Source organism: Uloborus diversus, chromosome 6, assembly GCF_026930045.1.
Source record: "Uloborus diversus isolate 005 chromosome 6, Udiv.v.3.1, whole genome shotgun sequence".
Classification (NCBI taxonomy): domain Eukaryota; kingdom Metazoa; phylum Arthropoda; class Arachnida; order Araneae; family Uloboridae; genus Uloborus; species Uloborus diversus.
In genome coordinates, this window is record NC_072736.1 from 43,681,483 (window position 1) to 43,702,898 (window position 21,416).

General features: G+C 32.8%; 1 protein-coding gene across 1 annotated transcript in view; it reads right to left on the reverse strand.

The window, feature by feature from the left end:
- Nucleotides 1-21,416, reverse strand: part of LOC129225315 (transcription factor cwo-like) — a 68,435-nt gene that overhangs the window by 18,155 nt on the left and 28,864 nt on the right. Inside the window, exon 2 of the mRNA XM_054859906.1 lies at nucleotides 21,282-21,351. Within this exon, the coding sequence (XP_054715881.1) occupies nucleotides 21,282-21,351 (70 nt within the window). The remainder of the gene's footprint in view (nucleotides 1-21,281; nucleotides 21,352-21,416) is intronic.

A 21,416-nucleotide genomic window follows, 5' to 3' on the forward strand; every position in this document is an offset into this window, starting at 1 on the left:
TAATACTGATGTTGTTGCCACCCATGAATACGGTGCAACCATCTAGTGTTATCAGAGTGAATTTTATGAGCCAGTTGGTATTTACAAGGCAGTGGTGGAAGGTTATGAACAGTCACCACGAGGTCTGTCAGGATTTCATATTCATTTGAATTCAATAAGGCTTTAGTTCTAAAAATAAAGAACTTTTGCACACTTTGAAGAGAAAAGAGGAATTCTGTCCATTACTCATCCTTTCCTCATTCTATCTGTTGCTGGGTGTCGTCAGAACTGTCGGTGTCTGTTACTGGGGGTTGGATCTTTTTTCGAAATTGAGCGAATAAAACAGTTAACTAATTCAGAGGATCCAGAGGCAGCCAAACGTTAGATGAGATGTAGTTGCATGAGAGGAAACTATTTTTAAAAAGTCTAAATATGTAAAACGGTTAAGAAAGTTGAGTTAACCTGAGAACGATGACTTAAGCATGTCTGTTACTGGTGCCGTTACTCTATTTGCACTTTATTCCAGGAATTGTATCCCCGTACTGTCACACCCGCAACAAGTGCAAATCATTTTTTTTTTCTCCATATATATATATATATTTTAAAACAAAGTTTACCCTTAATATTATGATACATAATGTTTCCTTTTCAGTAGGCCCTCGTTTATCCGGCATCCGTTCATTTGGATCTGCAGTTGATTCGGACCAAATTTGGAGTTTTTAAAAAGGTTTTTTTTTTCATATAATTTTAACTCATGACAACTAAACTTTCAGTCCACCAAACATTTGCTAATTACTTTGATTAAAATGTACAATTCTTACGTAGATCATGCAATAAATTATAGCAATCGTAACAAACAGCAACGTGGATCCAACATCACTGCAGCTTATGAACTCTAAAAAGGATAAAAATGTTAACTAACTATCCCATATAATTTTGTTACAAAGCACGTTTTTTTTTTTTTTTTTTTGCTGTAGTAAAGAGTACGTATGCTCCTTTAAAAATTTGTTTTGCTTATTACTCAATCTATCCGAATTGCCTTTGGTCCCAGTTAACCTGTATTGTACTATATTCGAATATATCATTATTAAAAACCTAACTTTAAAATTACCGGAATAAAGTGCAAATATATGAGTAAAAAAAGTCGCATCCGGGAAAAACGATTCATCAACTTATTGTTGGGAGTTACTTGTTGTTTCGCAACTAAATGTACTGTAAACTTAATTCATTAACTTTATTATTTTTCCACGGTACAGTAGAGCCTCGATTGACCAAAGTGGTCGGGTAACCTCCCTTGATAAACCGAAAAATCTGGATAAAAGAAGTACGGTAAAACCTGTAAAGTTGACCACCTGTCTAAGTTGACCGCTATTTTCAGGCACAGATTTAGATCTATATCATGTAATTCAATCTCTGTAAGTTGACCACTAAAGTAGTGCACCGCAAGTAGTCAACTTACACAGGTTTCACTGTACTCAAAAATGACTGTCAGAAACTTCAACTCTCGCTTAAACACGTTCACATTAACAAAAGGACCGTAACATATGCTGATTTAACTACTGTAATAATAATTTTAAGTTTTAAGCATTTTTTTTCGCTTCCTGTAATTTTCGCGAAAACGAAGTATCGGTGATTTTACGGGCAGAAAATTTCACGAATTTTTTATGAACAGAATTCGAAAAGCTAATATAAAAAAAAAATATTTCGCGAGAATTAAATTTTCTCGATTTCGACGGGCTAGCGAAAATAAGTGCTTTTGCAGTGAATTACTGTAAGTATAAACAAATTTGTTCAATGAATGTGATTTGCAATTTCATGAAAGCTTCTCTGTCGCTGCTAATACCAATGCAAAATAAAGTTATTGCGAATGATATAAATATAAAAATGTGGTTTTAATAATTTTCTTCCAAAAGAAAATTAATTGTTATTATATATTTAAAGATAAATTGGTATAGATTTCGGTTACAGAAAATATACTCTGAGAAAAAAAATGCAGAACTGTACTGCTTCTTTATCATATGAACAATATAACTTTTTTATGAGTACAATTATAAATATTGATTATTTCTATGTCACGAGATTTACAAAAGATCTCTTTTCGCTCTCTTATATTGTGATCAAACGATGCTCGACGAATTTAAGTAGAACATTTAAGAATATAAATGAACCTCCAAGCTTAAATAATTGTTTACTTTACACTCACACGCAAAGTTTTTTTCTTATTGTATTTAGTATTATTTTAACATAACATGCATTTTTCATTTTTCTTTAAACATAACGAAGTACGTTTCTGATGGTAGAAATCCTCTTGTTATATTTCTACTCCAGTTAAATTTTAAAATCGGGAGGTAAAAACATGTATCTGATAAGCATAAAAAAATTAAATACACTGGAAAAGCGTCAGACAAAGCAAAATGCAGAAGAAAACTACTGAATCCATTTATTGAAAGAAAATCTACAAAACGGTTTTTTAATTAAACAAGAAAAAATTTAAAATCAAATTATTTGTTTTGAATTTGTGATTCTGTATTTTTCAACCTAACCCGTCTCGGAATTTGTACAAACCAATAAATGTATCATTTTCTCTATACAGTTGTGTAACCTAACAGTAATGCTTGAGCAAAAGCTTTCATATAAAGAAATAGTTCGTACTCTAGCTAAATTTATAGGAAAATCCCTCAAAGTCTGAGACAGTCTAAAGGATTCAATACTTGATTTCCTTGCGTGCTGATTGATATGAGAATAATCGAGAAATCACTACAACTGAGCAATGACTGTATAATTTTAAAAGATGGCTGAAATAATCAAGATTGAAATCACCAAATACTACACTCAAAGTTATGTAATAACATCACCGGATAAGTAAAACACGTTTTCCCAAGAATAAACATCTATGCAATTCCAAATCGGATCTTCAAAATAAAAAGAAAATGTTAATTAAAAGCGAAGCTGTGTATTTTTTTGCATGAATTAATAAAATTATCTCTTTTGAATCATTTTAATGCATTGCGTGCTTTGAATACGTATTAGCATATTCATTTCAATTTCGCAGAAATCTCGAAAAAAAAAAAAAAAGAAAGATTGTTGTATAGTGTTAAAATTAATTAACAGAATGAGATAAAATTTTAACTACGTTCTAAAAGAGCTCAACCAACTTCAGGAAATTTTCACTAACCATTAAACACAAAGATGCGAAAAATAAAGTAACCACGCAAAATTTAAGGCAGTAATTTGATCCAGAAGGAGAAAAAAAGATATTAATATTTATGTGGCAACCTTACGAACGTCTGCATCACGAAGGTCATGCAGGTAAAAGTGTCATTTGAAGGTGAGAGCGATAATGAATTGTGTGACGGAATAGCTCACAAGGACAGGTCCTTTAATGTAAGTCATAAATATTTATGCTAATAGGAGAACATTCAGAAAATTTGAGGAAATTGCGAAAATTGGAGACGATTTATGGAAACTTTTCCCCACTTTGAGTGATGTGAACTATCAATACGAGACAAGCTTAAGGTTATATATTAAGCATGCGAGCTTGCGAGACATAGTATTAAGCAATCAAAATTAATAAGCACTAGTTTTACTCATATGACGTTTATCTTAGCTTATATTAATTTATTCCTTTGGGTCATTTCACGAAAAACCACCTTTTTGTTCCTTACTCATTGCTCATATAATTCACTAAAAAAATAATGATTTTAGAAGTCAATGAACTTTTTTTTTTTTTGGCTTAAGAAACCACACATGCGTTTGTGATGTTCAATGAAATTTTATAAAAACACTTTGTAATCGGCGTTTAAATAATATAAGTGTGTAAACAAACATTTTCAAACACATTTTCAACTGATCCGTTCTCAGCTTGTAGAATAGCTTTTCAAAATAAAAATAAAAATCAGATATTTTTTACACCCTGCTTTTAGTTCCTTGAACCTTTTTTTCTTTTTTTTCAAATTTGATAAAACTAAACTTGAGTTTTGCTTTCGATAAAAATGTAATTATTGAAACATTAGATTTCTGTGATTTAGTACAGATTTTATTTTGCAAAAAATACGACTTAAATATAGACATCATTCAGAATATTTCAGAAATCAAAGCGTAAAAGAGTATTGTACATTCAAAAAAGGTATCTTATGTCAATCAAATTATAAAGAAAACACAAGTTCTTTCATAGTTGTTCAGTTCTTTCATAATTGGAGCTTCAATTATAATAACACCAAATCAGGACCGAATTTTGTCTACCTAGTAAAATTCTCAGAAATACTATTGGGAAATGTAAAAATTATTATTTCACTGTGATATTACGATATCACTTAGGTTGTTTGTATAATTTCACCTGTAATGACGCAAAAAAAGGATACAAAACTGATAAATGGAACGAATTATATTTTTTTTCCAGAAAAGGATTCAATTAAATGTTGAAATTGAATGTTGCTTAATAATTCGTAAAATTTTACGCAATTTACTTCTGTTTCACAGAACATCATACATAAATAACTCTTATTTGATTTTAATTAAACTAATACATTACATTTCTCGCTATCAAATAACAAAATATGAATAATTTTACATACAGAATATTAATGATTTTGGCAACATTTATATTATTTAAATTTATCTTAATTATTCTCATTTATAAGACTGCGCTTTTATAAGATCTCATTACGCTGAGAAACGTTCGAAGAAACCGTCATGGTTGCAGACATGCATGTCTGGTGGTAATGAAACAAATCTACTATGCTTTTTTAATGCTTCATTGCGAAATTTAGCTTTAAAATTAGCTTATCTCTGCAGCAGCGAAGAAGTTGCTGTGCGTGTATTGATTTTTGATTACAGCTGCAAAACTCAAAACAAAACTATGAATGCTTTAAGCGTAATCCTTTCATATTTCAGCATCTGCTTTTGCATCAAAGGAGCCAAAAAATTCTAAATGGAAATTTCATAAGACTTTGGTTAAAATTGTATTTATGTGCCTCAAGTTATAAGTAGAAAAGTTTTTTATATGGCCTGAAGCTTATCTAGTTTAAAAATACAAAACAGAACCAGATACTTTTTTTTTTTTTTTTTTGCAATCTAGCTCATGGTTTTGTTTGCGATATTGAGAACTAAAATGCACTTAATAAGGGGCTGTCCATAAATATCACTTTCTTTTCAACCTATCCGCCCTTTGTAACTAAGTTTCACACTTCGCCTTACTCTTCCCTTCCCTTTGTCACATATCGCGCAGTATTACACAAGCATTGTTATTTTTTTTTAAAAAAAGAATAAATAAATATACCTGTATTTAATTTGCTTCATAAAAGAAAAGAGCTGTTCTACTCTTTTAAAATCTTCGTACAAAAAATATTTAGCATAATTAAACCTAGCTTAAAATATTCTTCACACAACTTTGGTTTCCAACTTAACTAAAAATCAAATCAAACAAAAACTGCATGATCATTTGACGAAATATCTCATAGTAGTTAATCGAACAATGAACGACAGGTATTTTTATTCGCAATTGCTTTTCCTTACAGTCGATAAAGAATCACTAGAATGGGGTTGTTTTCTTCAGTCAAAAGTACTACTTTTAGTCACTGAAATTGATAGAATAAGCAAAAATAAAATAACATGGAGCGAGAAAAAACTTTTATTTTCCAAACGCTTGATTTTTAATTAATCTTTTAAAATGTCCGATTTTGAAAATAAGGCGTGGTCTTTAAGACGGCATAAATGATGTACTTTGGCGCATCTGTCTACCGCGTTTCCACGTTATGATAATCAAGAAGCGAATTAAATATTACGCTCTACGCTTGCTATCAACCATACCGTTGCCAGTACATGAGTAAAGATGCGAATGAAGTACTGCGCTCTGTGCTAATGGTATCAGTGAATATTATTTCATCATTTGTGATGTCATGTGCAGAAGTGTAAACAATGAAATTGCATCGTTTAAAATAATTGTAAAAAATATTAAACTTCGTCAAATTATTTCAGAAATGGTTAAACCCTACGTTTTTAAGCATGCTCTTTCTGAAAAAAAAAAAAACTTTTAAAGTTTCGGAAACGACCTCGTTAATCTAGAACAAAAACCAAATTCTAAATTAAAGAAAGACCCGTCATTTGAATACGGTGTAAACAGTTGTTGAAGCAAACAAGCAGCTATTGATCTTTCTACAATGTATTTATCATCACTTTTCTTCGGAGGCTTACGAAAGAGTAACCCTGGTGCCTCCGCAGTAATGTCACGTGCCACCTTGAACAGCCCGCATCAAGGTCATTCGGTACGGTGGAGAAGTCACGTGTCTTTGATCGAATTCCTCTGCAGCAACCACCGTGTGGACTGGGACGGATTAAAAGAGAAAAATAAAGAAAGAAAAAAATTCCTTGTCTTTCTGAAGTGCGCAGCGAATTCGAAAGGAGAGGGTTCTATTTTTTACCATTTTAAATGTGGCGAGGGGGATACGCGGCTTTGGATCACTTTCACGACTGTCAGAGGACGAATGAAAGAGTGGAGAGAGAATAGAGAAAGTGCGGAGGAGGGGGATGAAAAGTTTATTCCATAGCAGTTCATTTAGATCACATCTGCTATTCTTTGCCATGTGTTGTCTCTGAATCTGGTTTTGATTAAAAGCGATGTTATAAATTCAAGATAAATTTTTGATTTTCAATTCTAAATTATTTAATAGATGTACTCTTAAAAATATTTCATGTTTTCTTTAGATATTCTTGTGACATTAATGCTGTCAAAAACAAGGGGGGGGGGACTGATTTTCCAAACTCTTCGCATGGAGAAATTTTTGCACAAATATTCAATAAGATGAAATAATAACGTTCTATATTTTTAAAAAAGTATACATTTCTTCAAAAATAAATAAATAAGTAAAAAATTATTATTTTATTGAAATAATTCTGTGGGAGACATATTTTCTCACAAAAGAAACAAGTTTGCGACAATTATTGCATAAAATCGTTCATTTGCCAGATTTTGCCTCTAACAAGCAATAATGATATAAAAATACAGTCCAAATTGCAAGTATTTAATCAAACCTGAAAAATACTAGGACTGAAAAGATTTCTTTTTCCCAGTTTAATTTTTCCTATACTTAAATACATACTTGAATGTAATGATGGAAAAAATGAAAAACTTATTTGACTAAAATGTTAAATACAATTAAAGGCACAAAAACATTTTCATTCTCAAATATTGATTTGTGTTAAATGTTGTAGTTTGCAAAAAGATGTTGTAGTAAAAATCTTTATTTGTAAAACAAAACTAGATTTCTTATATTTTTTTTCAAAATAATACATTTTATAGGTTAAGTATTTCCCTTTGATGTATCACATGCTTTGTTGTCTATTTTAAAAATACGAATTATGTGAAAGTTAATTTTTTTTTAAATTTTTTTTTATTGAAACATAACACAACAGTAAAACCGAAGATTTCTTTGCCGTGCTTGTGTCCTTGTCGACATGCGTGAAATGGCATCATACGTATTTTAATGAACATTTATCTCCTGTGGCGGAAATATGGAAAAAGTACTACCAAATTGGAGTGGGAACAAAAAAAATAATGTTTTTTCTCATTAACAGTTATTGATAGAATCCCTAATATTAAATCCAAAATAATAAGGACACCCAAAAAATAGAAACTAGCTTAGGTAAATAGAAGAAATAATAAGAAACGCATTAACTATAAAAAAAAACAAACACAAGAATTCCTTTTTTTTTTTTTTTTTTTTTTGAGTTAATTTAAAAACACAGGATTTTAACGATGCATTACGCTTTCAGATTACCACATGAGTTTAACAAATGTGATACCATCGTATCTTATGTTGCTAAGTCAATCACGTTTAATGTTTAAAAATAGTCTTTAAAAATACAAGAAGCGGAGTCATCCGCAAGATTCTTTCAAAGGGACCGTCTACAAACTATGTCATTCTTTGGGGGACACCAAAGGAGGGGGTAACACGCAGTATGATATCACACTTTTTGTTTATTTCAATGTGTTTATGAAAAATAGCGTGACATATGACTAGTGGAGGGGAGGAAGTGAGGTGAAATGTGACAAAGGGGGAGCGGGGATCAAATATCTGTTTTAAAAAAAAAGGTGAGCCATCATTTATGGATAGTCCCGTAAAGTCAATCAACATGTAGGTTTTGATAGATTAAAAATAAAGGTGAAACTTTAGCTGCCAATTTTCTTTAAAAATATAAAGTCAGGAGGTATTTCAGCACTAAACTCATCCTTAAAAATCCAGGCGATATTTTTTTTTTCCTTTCAAATTTTTTTTTCTCTTCTATCTTAGAACATACAAGTAAAGGGTAGGAAAAAAAAAAACCCTTCAAAATACTGTTAGCTGATGCAAGAGAGCAGTTTTCTCCGCCGAAGACAAACAAGATCTGATTTTTTTTTTTTAATCTGACAAAAGCCTTTGTGCTCAAGCCTAAAGAAATACGGTAGCTGTTTTTAGAGTTCGAATATGCCAAGTATTATTTTCGTAACAACTGGCGTCATCAGTCTCGGTTGAATACTTTTTTGCGAAGCAGGGCGCTTGCCAAACCATGTAAAATTCAGCCAGTTTGCCCACCATACATCTGTATTGTGAAGAAAATGAACGTGTTGAGATAGAAGCTTTTTTTAATCGTGTAGTTATAATTGTAGAATCAAATAAGTTTGTTCTTCATAAAAAATTTTATGACGATATTTTATAAATGTTATTTTATAAAATATCCTCATAAAAATTTTTCGTAAACAATGAAGTAAAAATTTACTGCATAATGAGCTTAGATCTGAATCCATTTTATCATCTGAAAATATCTAGCGTCATTAACTTTCACTTTAATTTAATTACTAGCAAACAAATTTTTTAGTGTGTTTTACCGATGTCAAAGCGAGGTATTTTAGGTGCTTAGCGGGAAGTTATTTTTAGACTTCATATTTTAAGTAAAAGTAAGATAACTAAAGGTTTCACTGATTTAGAATTAAAGATTCAAAAAGTATTTTAATTATTTAAAATATAAAAAGACATACATATTTTTATTAAAAAGGGATAGGGAAGTAGCCACTGCTTTTTTCTGCCTTCTCGTTCAATAAAAATGTTCCAATAAACAAAAACATCCCAACATTGAATTTTCTAATTATTCTAGCTTCTCACCAACTCTGAATTCGCGGAATATATGTCATTTGAGGTACACTGAATTTATCTGCATGTTTTATAAATTAATACATTACTAAACTGAACTATAGTATTAGAAAAATAAATATTTTGTATTACTACTATGCAAATTCCTTAGTAAATCCTGCACATATTTTTTGCTAATGTTTATTTATTGCTCTCAGGAATAAAAAGAAAAAAAAAAACATAAATGTTAATAATATTTATTCGTTGATATTAATTTACCGTGCAGCTTCAATAATTGTTGTGCGAAAAACGGACTGTGTTTTAAACAAACTTCGAAGGAGAATCGATAAAATGATGATAAAAATTAAGATTAAAGAGAAATATATACAAATATTTACCATAGTATTTTTTTTTTACCATTGTACCTACGTAAAGCAAAAGAAAAAAAGAAAAAGGCAAAAAAAAAGGGGGGGGGGCAAAAAAAGGAAACGAAAATTGAAAAGAAAAAGAAAGCCACGACTGGGTGACTAATCAAATCGAAACATTTGTGTAGTAAATTTCATTTTCAAGCTATTTCTAAGTGAAAAAGAAATAATAATAAAATACGTTCAACACATAATCGATTTAAAATGTCCAAAAGTGTGTACGATTTTTCGCAGCAAGTTAAACCTCGAAATTCGTTTTAATATCTGAATCGCAACTAGTTTTTAATTTAACGCATAAAATTACAAGCATAAAAAAAGATTTTCTCTACGTGATTTATCAACTTCAGTGTCATATTTGAAAATAGGTCGGGGTGTGAATATCAGAACCACCAATTCCTCATCTCATTGCGTATGAGCAACTGAATGTTTTTTTCACTACTATAAGTCTATTGCCAAGGAAAAGCGCTATTCGGAGGAAACGGGGGTTTCCTCGACATTGCATAGGTTCCGATACACTCGTTAACGAAATTTCTTGTGTTTCGCGTAGATTTTTTCTTTTTTGCTTGATTAACGTGATTGGACCATTGAGGTTTAAGCAAGTACTAATATAATGCTAGATGCGAAAAATTAAATACATAAATAAATAATATAACGATGATTATTTTTTGTCAGCAACATTTTAATAAATCAATAAATATATAAATGCATTTTTTAAAATAATAGTTTGAAAAATAATTAAATATACCAGTAAAACAAAGCAGAAAAAATGTAAAATTGCTTGCCTTATAGATATTTAAACTGCTGACTAAATCAATTAAATGTAGTTCTAGCAATTTTAAAATGCAGAAAGTTAACGAACAAAAATTATTAACAAGACCAAAATTACTTTAAAAGTAGTTTTAATTTTACATATTTGCTGATTCAATCACTTACTTAAACTAATAATAAATCGCTTAAATGAAACAATTTTTTACGCTCTGATAAAAAAAATGCATTTACAACTGTTTTTGAGAAATACAATCTAGAAACTCAAATTATAAATATAAATAAATAAAAACAAAACTAAGAGCAAATTCAAATTTCTTACTTGCACCTGTAAACAAACCGTAATTTCTAATTCAACCCATTGCTGGCATATCGTTCCTTCAGGACAACAGTAGGATATCTTACTGTTGTTTCTATGCACAGATATCTTACTGTTGCTCTGAGGCGACGACGATATGAAAAATGCGTAACGTAGTTGGTGATGTTGTGCTTTTCCATCCGAGCAGAAATTTCAAACGAATAAATAAGGAAAAATTAAAAAATTAATGTCATGAATTTTCTTGCCAGTGTTGCACTTGAAAAGGACTACTGTCCTGCAGTGTAAGACACTCCCCCCCCCCCATCGGCTTAGAATGTTAAGAGAACCCTGGCTTCTAAAAGCACCACAACAGGCCAGTTTTTGGTTAATGAGGTTCCACTGCATTTATAAATCTACAAAAAAGCTGTTTTGAATAGTGTTTAAAGAAAACTGAGGTCAAAACGAATTTGAACGGTTTCTCTATTTGAACTTGATCATAATCCACAAATAAACTGTTCTGAATAGTGTTCAATACTGAGAAAACTGGGTCAAAACAAATTTGAACGATTTCTCTATTTGAACTTGAACAAAACCTACAAATAAGCTGTTCTGAATAGTGTTTAATACTGAGAAAATTAGGGTCAAAACAAGTTTGAACGATTTCTCTATCTATTAGAACTTGAACAAAATCTACAAATAAGCTGTTCTGAATAGTCTTTAACAGTGAGAAAATCAGGGTCAAAACGAATTTGCACAATTTCTCTATTTGTACTTGAACAAAATCGCTCTATTAAAAATATTCAATGAAACTTGACTACTAATGATTATCGATGAAATCGGATACATTCTTTGAAAGAAAAGAATAAGCTCAAAGCCGAGAAGTTCAAAATCTTTTTCAGTCACATAAACAACTTTACAACGTTCTCATTACGTAGCTACCAGAACTTTCCATTATTGACTTCCTCACGCCTCGGTTACCCCGCCGCCACTGCTTCCTTCTTTTTCGCATGACGCAAAGCGCTGTTGCCACAGCGTTGGATTAAACGCGCAGACGATCGGATGAGTAAACAACATGTGATGAGATTTCAGGAGGAATCACCATGTTAGGGTGGAGTGCTAATTTTCAACGAATGTGTTACTTTTAGGACTAAGAATAATGAGTTAAGTTCATAGAATTAGAGTTGTTTTTGAATAGCGTGAGACGTTTTGCTGGACAGAAATAAATCGTGGTGGGAATTCTTCAACTAGGTTACCACTGTTTAGTTATTTTTCGTACTGTTTCGGGAAAATCTCAACAAATTAATGTTCTTTCAAAATTTTTTGAGTATGTGATGCCTTGCTTCCATGTAATTTAACTACTCTAAATTTCATTTTGTTTGACGTATTTATGTCTTTTTCCGAACAAAAATTTTCAATAAAAGTTAAACATTCTAATTTTCCAAATTTTTAGTTACATAGTTCAAGTACTGATCCCACGAAATAATATACCAATAATTATTGTAGTCAGATCCCCTGGTCAAGATAAAGATTTATGTTTCATGTCAACTTTTGTCGGTCAGGGAAAATATCTTACTCGTCACTTAAATGATTTTTCACTTTTACATCCTCTCAATAAAGGGAAGCCATTTCCTTTTGAGAGTTGGGGACTTCTGAATAAATGTATTTTTTGTAAGTTGGTAAGATAGTTAATTTTCATTTAGCCTCTTTAATAAATTTGTCTTAAAGAATATCATTTCTCAAAAGATGCAACGGCTCAATAAATTTGGTGATTGGTTACTTAATGCGTCACTATTCTACGGAAAATCGAATCAACTTATTCTTCCTAGTGGTTCTATAGTCCACCAAGGTCCTATAGTTCACCAAGACCATTTAACTTTTAACAATTTAAATATGTCAGTAAAATATTAAAGTCATTCGATATAAAATGTGTATCATGTGATCAAAATGAAAATTACTTAGAAAAATAAAATACTCATTATCATACTAGGTGGAAGTATTAACATCCCAGAAGAGTTGGACTTTTGCATTTAAGTATTTTGAAATGTTAATACATAAATAGTTTTATACGCATGTGTATGTCACTTATGGAGCTCTTTAAGTTGTATTTATATGAATAAATAGATTTAAAAAAATTAATGGAACTTCCTACATAAATAATAGTGCGTAATAAAGTCCTACTTTAATTAGTTAAACTTTTTTGGAGTCCACAAGAAATATAATGTTGGGGATACATACATACACCACACCTCATCTCACCTCTGACGTGAAGAAAAAAAAATCATCTCACCAGTAAGGGTTAACTCATGAAAGAAAATTCTAAAAGTTCTGAACAGAATTAGAATATAATAATAGTTTATTCTAAAATGAAACTGTTGCGAGGAAATAAAAGTAGTGTTCTTCTTCTTGCTTAGCTATCTCATTCTTAACATTTGCGTAATTATTCTTCGCGATTCTAGCTTTTGCTAGAATGTCACATTATCTTGCCTCTGAATTGAAGTTTCAAAGCTAAAAGATGAATTAGATGAATTAAATTTGTTTAACTGCACTTATTGTTAGGCGTGTAACGGCTACGAAATTTCACGTGTAATATACACGTGTTTTGGAACTGACTCCAACCGAAGCTGCTGCGTATTTTTCTTCCCTGCGAAACTTTCGTTTTATTCCTTCTATTTGCATTAATCATTTGCTTGCGACTGAGCACACGTGGAGAGTCGAGTGACTGTATTGTCTCATGATTCTTTTGATCGTATTTACGAGCTGGGGAAAAAAACAGTTCTCCAAATAGAAGTTATCTGTTTGCACTTAAACAAAAACAAAAAACAAAAAAAAGGTGTATCGCTGAAACTTATCTTCTGTTCAGTAGCGCGTTGATGAAAAGGCATGTCAACCAAGTTCAAGTCCTGTTTTTTCTTTTCTTTTTTATTTATTTTATTTCTTGTCAAGCTTAAGATGCAAAGTCAGAGAAAATTCTGAATTAAAAAAAAAGGAATATTTGCTGACTCGTCATTAGGCTAGTAAAATGGACTTTCAGATTTAGGTTATGATTCCTGGCTTGAAAAGTTTAAGATGTTATGTGATCGTTTTTTGCAAAGAAGAGTCAGAAGCAGGGCTGCGGAGTCGGACTGATTTCGGGGTTATGGAGTCGGAGTCGGAGTAGAAGGTTTAAAAACACAACAGTCGCAGTCGGTCATTTTCCCTCTAAGTCCGCAGTTCTACCCGTGCTTGCGAAATCGGACTGATTTTGAGATAAAAGAGTCGGAGTAGGAGCAGGAGTCTGTCCTTTTCCCTTTCCTCCGCTGTCAGAAGGGACACGATGAAGGAATTTACCTTTGTTAAAATGGAGGGTTTTTTGTGATTTTCTCAACTAAATTTTTGAGTGAATACAAAAATACATGAAAATTTACTCTCGATCTTTAAGTTGAAAATGTTAAATTCAGTGGTGGTAGTTTTTTTTTTTTTTTAAATTAAACGCAGCGTTTGACCAACAGTGAAACTATATTCATCGCTTCAAAGTTATAATATTAGTAATGATTTACCATTTTTTTTCTTTTGTTATTTCTTACAGTAGTGGTGCCCAACCTACGGCCTGCGGGCCACATGCGGACCATGAAACTCATTCATGTGGCCCGTTGCTATGCCTAATGCTACGAACTAATTGAGAAAACTTATGATCTGGAAACTTCCAAAATAACGAATCATCTTTATTCGGTATGACAGCTGCAAACTTAAAGCCAAATAGTCAGAAATTGGCGTATAAAAGAAAGATGAAAACTTCCTGCAGATAAAATAAGTAGTTAGTTCTAACAACAAAAATCCTGGTTTGTAATTTTCCTTCCTTTTCCATGTTATCCAGAAATACTTTTAAAAAAATTAAATTTTGTTTTTGTTCTGGATTCACCTTAGAACGAGTTGCTGCCCACGGGCAGAAAACGTTGGATACCACTCACTAACACGGTGTACCATTTTTAATGTGAATATTATTTATGGTTAACTAGTATTTGACAAAGTGCGTTATTTATTCAGATTTTTAGGTTCATTTCAGCAGTTTTTATGCGGTAAGTGAAAGGGCAGTATTAGTCAAGCGCTGCGTTATGCGAAAAAAAAGTATTACCGCTGAGTTTAGCAACATCCTCAACTTATTGGGACAGACATCTCTCACATGTTTATGATTTTGACACTTCTCTTGTTAAGTATCTAATATACAGGCCCGGATCTACGTACTCGCAGACCCCGCTGTGCGGGAGGGGGGGGGCACGTCCTCAAGGGGCACAACGGTCCAAGAAATTGTAAACAAAATTTAAAAAAAAAAAAAAACAAACAAGCACTAAGACCCATTAACGTTGCAAATACACACTGCTGACCTCTGGGGAGGGGCACTACAGATTTTGTTGCAGGGGGGGGGGGCAAAAATTTATAGATCCGGGCCTGCAAATATATAGCTATCGACAGGGTGTACCGCCCCTCTCAAGAAAAGTTTTTTGACTTAGCAAAAAGTTTGTTGTTTCTCTCAAGTTACAGCTTTCAAAAATTGAAAGCACAGGATTTGATCAGCATCTATTTGTTAAACAGTAAAGGGAAGCAAATTAATCCTTTTCATTTTTTGAAAATGGGATTTTAAAGTAATCTCACTTTAAAAATCGCAACTATTGGACAGTTTGATTTTCAAATTGAATTTGCGACGTTGTATAAGTCTTAGGTTTACAATTAAATACAACGCGAAAATTTCATAAAAAGGAATTAATATTTCAATCTCTGTTTAAGGATTTTCCCCCCTTCCCATAGGCGGGGGGGATTTGAAAAAAAAAAAAACTAAATCAATAAATAAAAAGCTGGAGTCGGAGTCGGGCAATTTATCTTTCGACTCCATAGCCCTACTTCTAAAACACTTGTCCCGACGAATCAGCATTTCGTAAACCCAGTCTGAATCATTTTGTGTATTTTTTTAACCACTTCTGATTGTTATTTTTACACTGGAATTCATTACACAGAAATTTCACAACAGACCAATTCGGCCAAAAATTACGGATCACATGTTTACCAGATAACTGAAGTGATCGCGTGAATGTCAATAACTTACAGACACAATCTCCCAATCTCAAAGCAGACGAACTAATTCGAGCAACATGCAAACGTGCTCATCCCATCACGTTTCCTACCGCGCATGCGCACCTCGTGGTAGATCACTAACCGTATCAAAGAAGGACATACGTGCATCCCACTAATCTATCGTCTGGTAAACCCAAAAAAGGGTCAGTGTTCTGAAAAATACACGTTCACTTAGGCAGTGCGTATTTCGAATTTTTCTAATATTTTTTTACGCAGTTGAGAGATAAGAAATAATTTATCCCTTTCTTTAGTGAGATTTGGCGACACATTCTTGGATCGTAAATCACAGGTGAAAGAAATTGGATAAAAGAATGTTAAACCAGTTTAAACCACCCCCAGAACAGAAAAGAGAATGGGGTCGTTTCCAATATTTTAAAAGTATTTTTTTTCTGAAAGAACATGCTTAAAAACACAGGATCTAACCATTTTTTAAATAATTTGTTTAAGTTTAATATTTTTTAAAAAATTACTTAAATCGGTGATCTTTCATTGTTTACATTTCTTGCCGACGACATCACAAATGATGAAATGCCATTCTGTGTTGCCATTCACAGAGCAAAATATTTAATTCGCATCTTTACTCACGTATATTGGCAAAGATATGATTGATAGCAAGCGTAGAGAGCAATTTTAATTCGCTTCTTGATTATCGTAACGTGGAAACGCGGTACAAAGATGCGACAAAGAGCACCACAGACATCATCTGCTTCTATCAATTTCAGTGACTAAAAGTACTACTTTTGACTGAAGGAAACAACCCCATTGATAAAACAATCAATATTTCGAAATTTTAGATTATTAGCCTTTAAAGGTACCAGCAAATTTTGTTCTAAAAAAGCTAACAATGAAGTAGAGTAATTTGTTTAACAAAATAACTATAGAAAAACAATTAACGTGAACTAATGAGGGAACCAACTCATTTGTAACACCATTGCAAAAAATATTGCTTTTGCTTTGACTTAGCTCACAGTTGTGAAAGGCATTTCTTGTTACCCCCGAAGCTCGCGTATGAAATATATTTTGTAATTTTTGTTATGAATACGTGGGTTTGCACATTATTTTTTGGCACCTTTTTACCTCTTCATAAATTTGAAGTTCCAAAATAGATAAATAATGATGGGGTGAAAAATTTAAATGAAATTGATAGAGAACAACATGAATGAAATTTAGGGAAGAATAAAAAATGCAGACATATAGTAAGGGTATTTTTTAAGGCTTGAAAACGTTTTCACATTTTTCCAGAGTAGCAAAATTCATTTTGGAGGAGGCGCGAAATATACGAAAACAGTAAAAACCATCCTTGTGATCAATTCCAAAAAAAAAAAAAAAAATTCTTTAAGGATAAAATGGAAGACAGCAAGGAATGAAGAAATATGTGCTACTTCAATTTACAACATTTAAAGTGTTTGATATTTTGTATTTTAAAAATGGGAGGGAAAATCCGCTATTACATTTTTACAATTCCAATAGCTTTGTTTTTATTTTTCACGATTTCAAGTTTTTAATTAAAAAACTAAGTTTGGAAATACATTTGAAAAAAATTTTAAGGTGAAATTCTGCTTGTCGAGAAGTTAAATATCTCTGAAAAATGTCGGTAAAAGATGACTTATTGTTTGAAGCACAAACGGATTATCCGTGATGAACTGTTTGACGTAGTTGAGCATCCTGTATAAAAAACAAAGCCGGAGCTAGGTGACACATTTGTGGAGCGGAGTCAAACTGAGGGCGGTCATTCTAAGCTCGTCTGCTTGCGAGATCGAGATTTTCGCTCACGTGATCGGTTGTGACGTAGAAATGTCGCAAAGTAGTATTCTAATCTACTCGAACTTAGCTTGCGGCTGGGTCGCCCTGGAACCACGGGCGCCTCGAGCAAAAGTTTTTTTTTCGGGGGATTCTCAATTTGCTGAATGAAATTCCAGTTTTATCAAAACATAGAAACATTTATTCGGATTTAAAAAAATAAATAAATAAAATAATAATAAAGTTGCAATATTTTCTCAAAATCTGCAGAATCGTCAGCAAAATTTTGCCGAATAAGGAAATTTTTAGGAGGTCACCTCCCGTGACCTCCCATCGAACGCCCTTGACTGGAAGGAACCACTCAATAACAACACCGATTCGGGCCGGGCTGAATCCTTTTCTTCTCTTTTTTTTTAACATTGTATGGATAACATTTCAATTTAAATGCCATGGAGATAATAATAGCCAGCAACATCAACGAAAAGGAAAGCATAAGTCTCATAAATTGCTTCCCCCCCCCATAAAAATTCCATTTATAAAGGAAAACTATCATTTCTAGACAGTTAACTGAGGGCGGAAATTAGCAAGAAAGAACAATTTAGGCAATTAAAATGTGTATATTGCCTAGCAAAATTACAATTTTGAATGTTCGTTCTCTCGATGATCACATTCCATTTCCAAGATACGCTATGCATCGGATCATTTCCCGTATCTTTGTCTCGTCCCTATTTTTGGAAACACTCCCAGCGAGAGCTGGAAATTGAATCAAGCTAATGCTACCTGAGCGTGGGCATTTGTTTCGTCAGCGATATTTAGTGGACGTTTCTGAAAGTCATTTGTCTTTTTGAAAAGGCAATTTGGGTTTTTGCCGTTATCGCATAAGCTTGACTCATAGCGCCCTAATTTCAGGGAATATCATGTATTTGGATTCTTTTTCGAACAGTGGAAAAATCTGGATAAGAATTGTTAAAATTCGGCATTCATAATCGTAAAATCAATAGAAAACATTGCTGATTGTATTCTAAAATCACCGTTTTATTTATTTATCTATTTTCATTAATAGACACTAATTTTCGGGGATAAATGTTTTTCATATCTTTAAAACAAGTAAAATTTTAAAGAAATTTTGTTTTGCAACCGATGGCAATATATATCCTGTTTAAAAAAGTGACAGACATTTATATACAAAGGTTTTTTTTTTTTTTCAGAGTTACAAAATATTTTTTTATATATATACATCTCTTTGGTTAGAGCCTTTTATCAGGAATACGAAAAAATGCGTTCTCAGAGTTTCATGGACCCTAGTATTTGAATCGTTTCTTTAAGAAGGAAATAACTCTAACAAGCTCTAAAATATGTACTTTTCATCTTTTGAAAAACGTGGAGCTTTCCCCTAACTTTTTCCAACTGCACTGCGTCTCTTTCGCCATCAAAAAATCTTCCAAATTTAATCATTTTTCAGGCAGGTTCCTTGAATTTTGCGTTTTAACAAATAAAAAATAACTGTAACAACGCTATTATGCATATGATCACATTCATAAGCCGTTTTTAAAAACTAATAACTTTCACAATATATAATACTGACTGAAAATGATTCAGTGATTTTCTGTATGTGATTGGGGACTCAGAAAAATCGGTAACTTTAGGTAGCATTGCAATTTTCTCTAGTTTCTAACTTTTCATAAAAATACTATCGTCAATATTACTATCCTCATATTATTGCTGTTGTGTTGTTGCATTCAGATTTTTCAGTAGTTATTATTCGTCGTTTTTAAGGAAAGGTAAAGCATAACGAATCAGTCCGGATATTTTGATTTGAAAATTATGTTCAACATCTAATAGTTGTCGTCGATGCTATCTGAACAACACCGAGGGCCAAGCACCTCTCACCCGGTCTACCACCGTTGACATCGTTTCTAAAAACGTGACGCCATTGGACAGTCCACCTAGCACGGATAAGGTCACAGCTATTGAACCTTTGAGGAGAGCGGTAAGGTGTCTGACTCGTAACTGAAGAGTCTGAGGTTCGATGCCAGTCGGTCGAAGGTCCTCTATGTTCATTAATGGTGACTGGGGTACGTTAAATATGTCTTGGTCACAAAGTCCTCCAAGTGAGTCAGTACTTCTAAGGGTACTGGCTCTGGGATTTCTCGGCTTCTAGTCAAAAAAAAAGAAAAACTGTCTTCCAACCGGTGAAACCACAAAGAGTGGTAGGTTCAGTTGACCCTGGAGTGTGACATGATATGATATTAAACTGAAAAGTAGAATCAGTCTGGTACCGGTTGGTTCTCCGCTTATGAAATAAAAATGATGCTATTTTAAGCAAGGAATTTAACACAAACAATTTAACCGGTTCTAACATTCATTTTCGAAACTCTTTGAAATATCATCGCGGTTTAGTAGCACATCCTTTATTGAACTTTATTTTGCCTCATTGAAGTAGATCTTCAGTTTTGAGTATAAAATTCCATTTCAAAAAAAAAAAGAACGCTGAGAAAAGTTTAATGACAAGACAAAGAACTCAACCATAATAATAAATTCTTCACAGCCCAATCCTTCCCGGTATAACAGCACAACAAAATATAAACAACCAACAAATGTATGGGAACCACTTTTAACAGTTTGTTCACCCATGCTTTCAACCTCAGCAAAGATGTAAACAAATGCAATCACTTGCATATCCAGTTTGAGAAGAAGAAAAAGAAAGAAAAAAAAAAGGTGATGCAACAAATACATCATCCAACAATACCGTCAATTACAAACAGGTGTAATCCCCTCCCCTCAGAGATCACTGAACCGAACGTTGCCCACCACTGGCATAATTTTCGAGGTTTGAAGGGAATACATGCACCTACTTGCCAAAAGCATACAATAAGAGGAGGCCAGGCATTCCACCACAGGTCCTTCACCAATAAAGCCAACGCTCGGCCTTGAAAAGTTGAATGGCCCTTCGTGTGATGGCGTGATATAATCGTAAAGAAAGCATCAGACCTTTTTTTTTCTTCATGGTTATTAATCCCCGTCTGTGGTCTGTAGTTCTTCCAAAAGTAGGTTTGCTGACAATTGTCCCCAATTCCAAATGGCATCCATGCTTGCAACTAGAGACTGACCAATGGCGTCACGTTTTTGGAAATGATGTCAACACTGGTACTGACCGCTGAGAGGTGCTTGGCCTTTGATGTTGTTCCAGACAACACCGACAACGACCGTTACGTTTTGATAATAAGCATGCATAATTTTCCAACCAAACTGTCGTCTGGACTGGCTCGTTTTGTCTTTGTTGGCCAAATCTGAATGCAGGAATAAAAGAGTCAGGGCCGGTTCTAGTAGTGCTTCCGCCCTAGGCGATATTAACAAGTGCCGTCCCCCCTCCTCCCCACCGAATAATAATAATAGTAAAGTGTTCACAATTTGAGAGTTTCTAGTTAAATTCCAAACTGGGTTTTGCATATCCAAGCACTGGTACACACTTTAAATTATATTTTTATTAATATTAAAGTAGTGCATCTTATGGCGCTGAAACAGGTATTAATATTTTCAAATCGCGCAATTTGCCGCCTCTAAAAGTAAATTGAATTTCTCGTTCAATTCCGAATTATGTATTGCATATCCAAGCACTGGTACATACTCTAAATTATTATTATTATTAATATTTTTTTAGCATTGAAGCAGTGAATCTTATAGCGCTGAAACAGATATTCATACCCTTAAAAACATTTCAATTTCGAAATTTGTCGCCCCTAAAATCTGCGTCCGCCTAGGTCGCCTATCCCAAGAGCCGGGCCTGACAAGAGCAATAATATGCAGACTTCCTTCGCTATTATTATTATTTTCAACGACATTAGCATTAAATTCGACACTTACCCTAGCTGATTTCTTTCTGGAAAACCCAAATTCGTCTTCTTCATTTGATATCGTAGAAAAATTTAAGTTCCTGTCAAAACAAAAAATATATTAGCTATTGTAGACAAAATAATGAAACATAAAAAATCAAAGAAT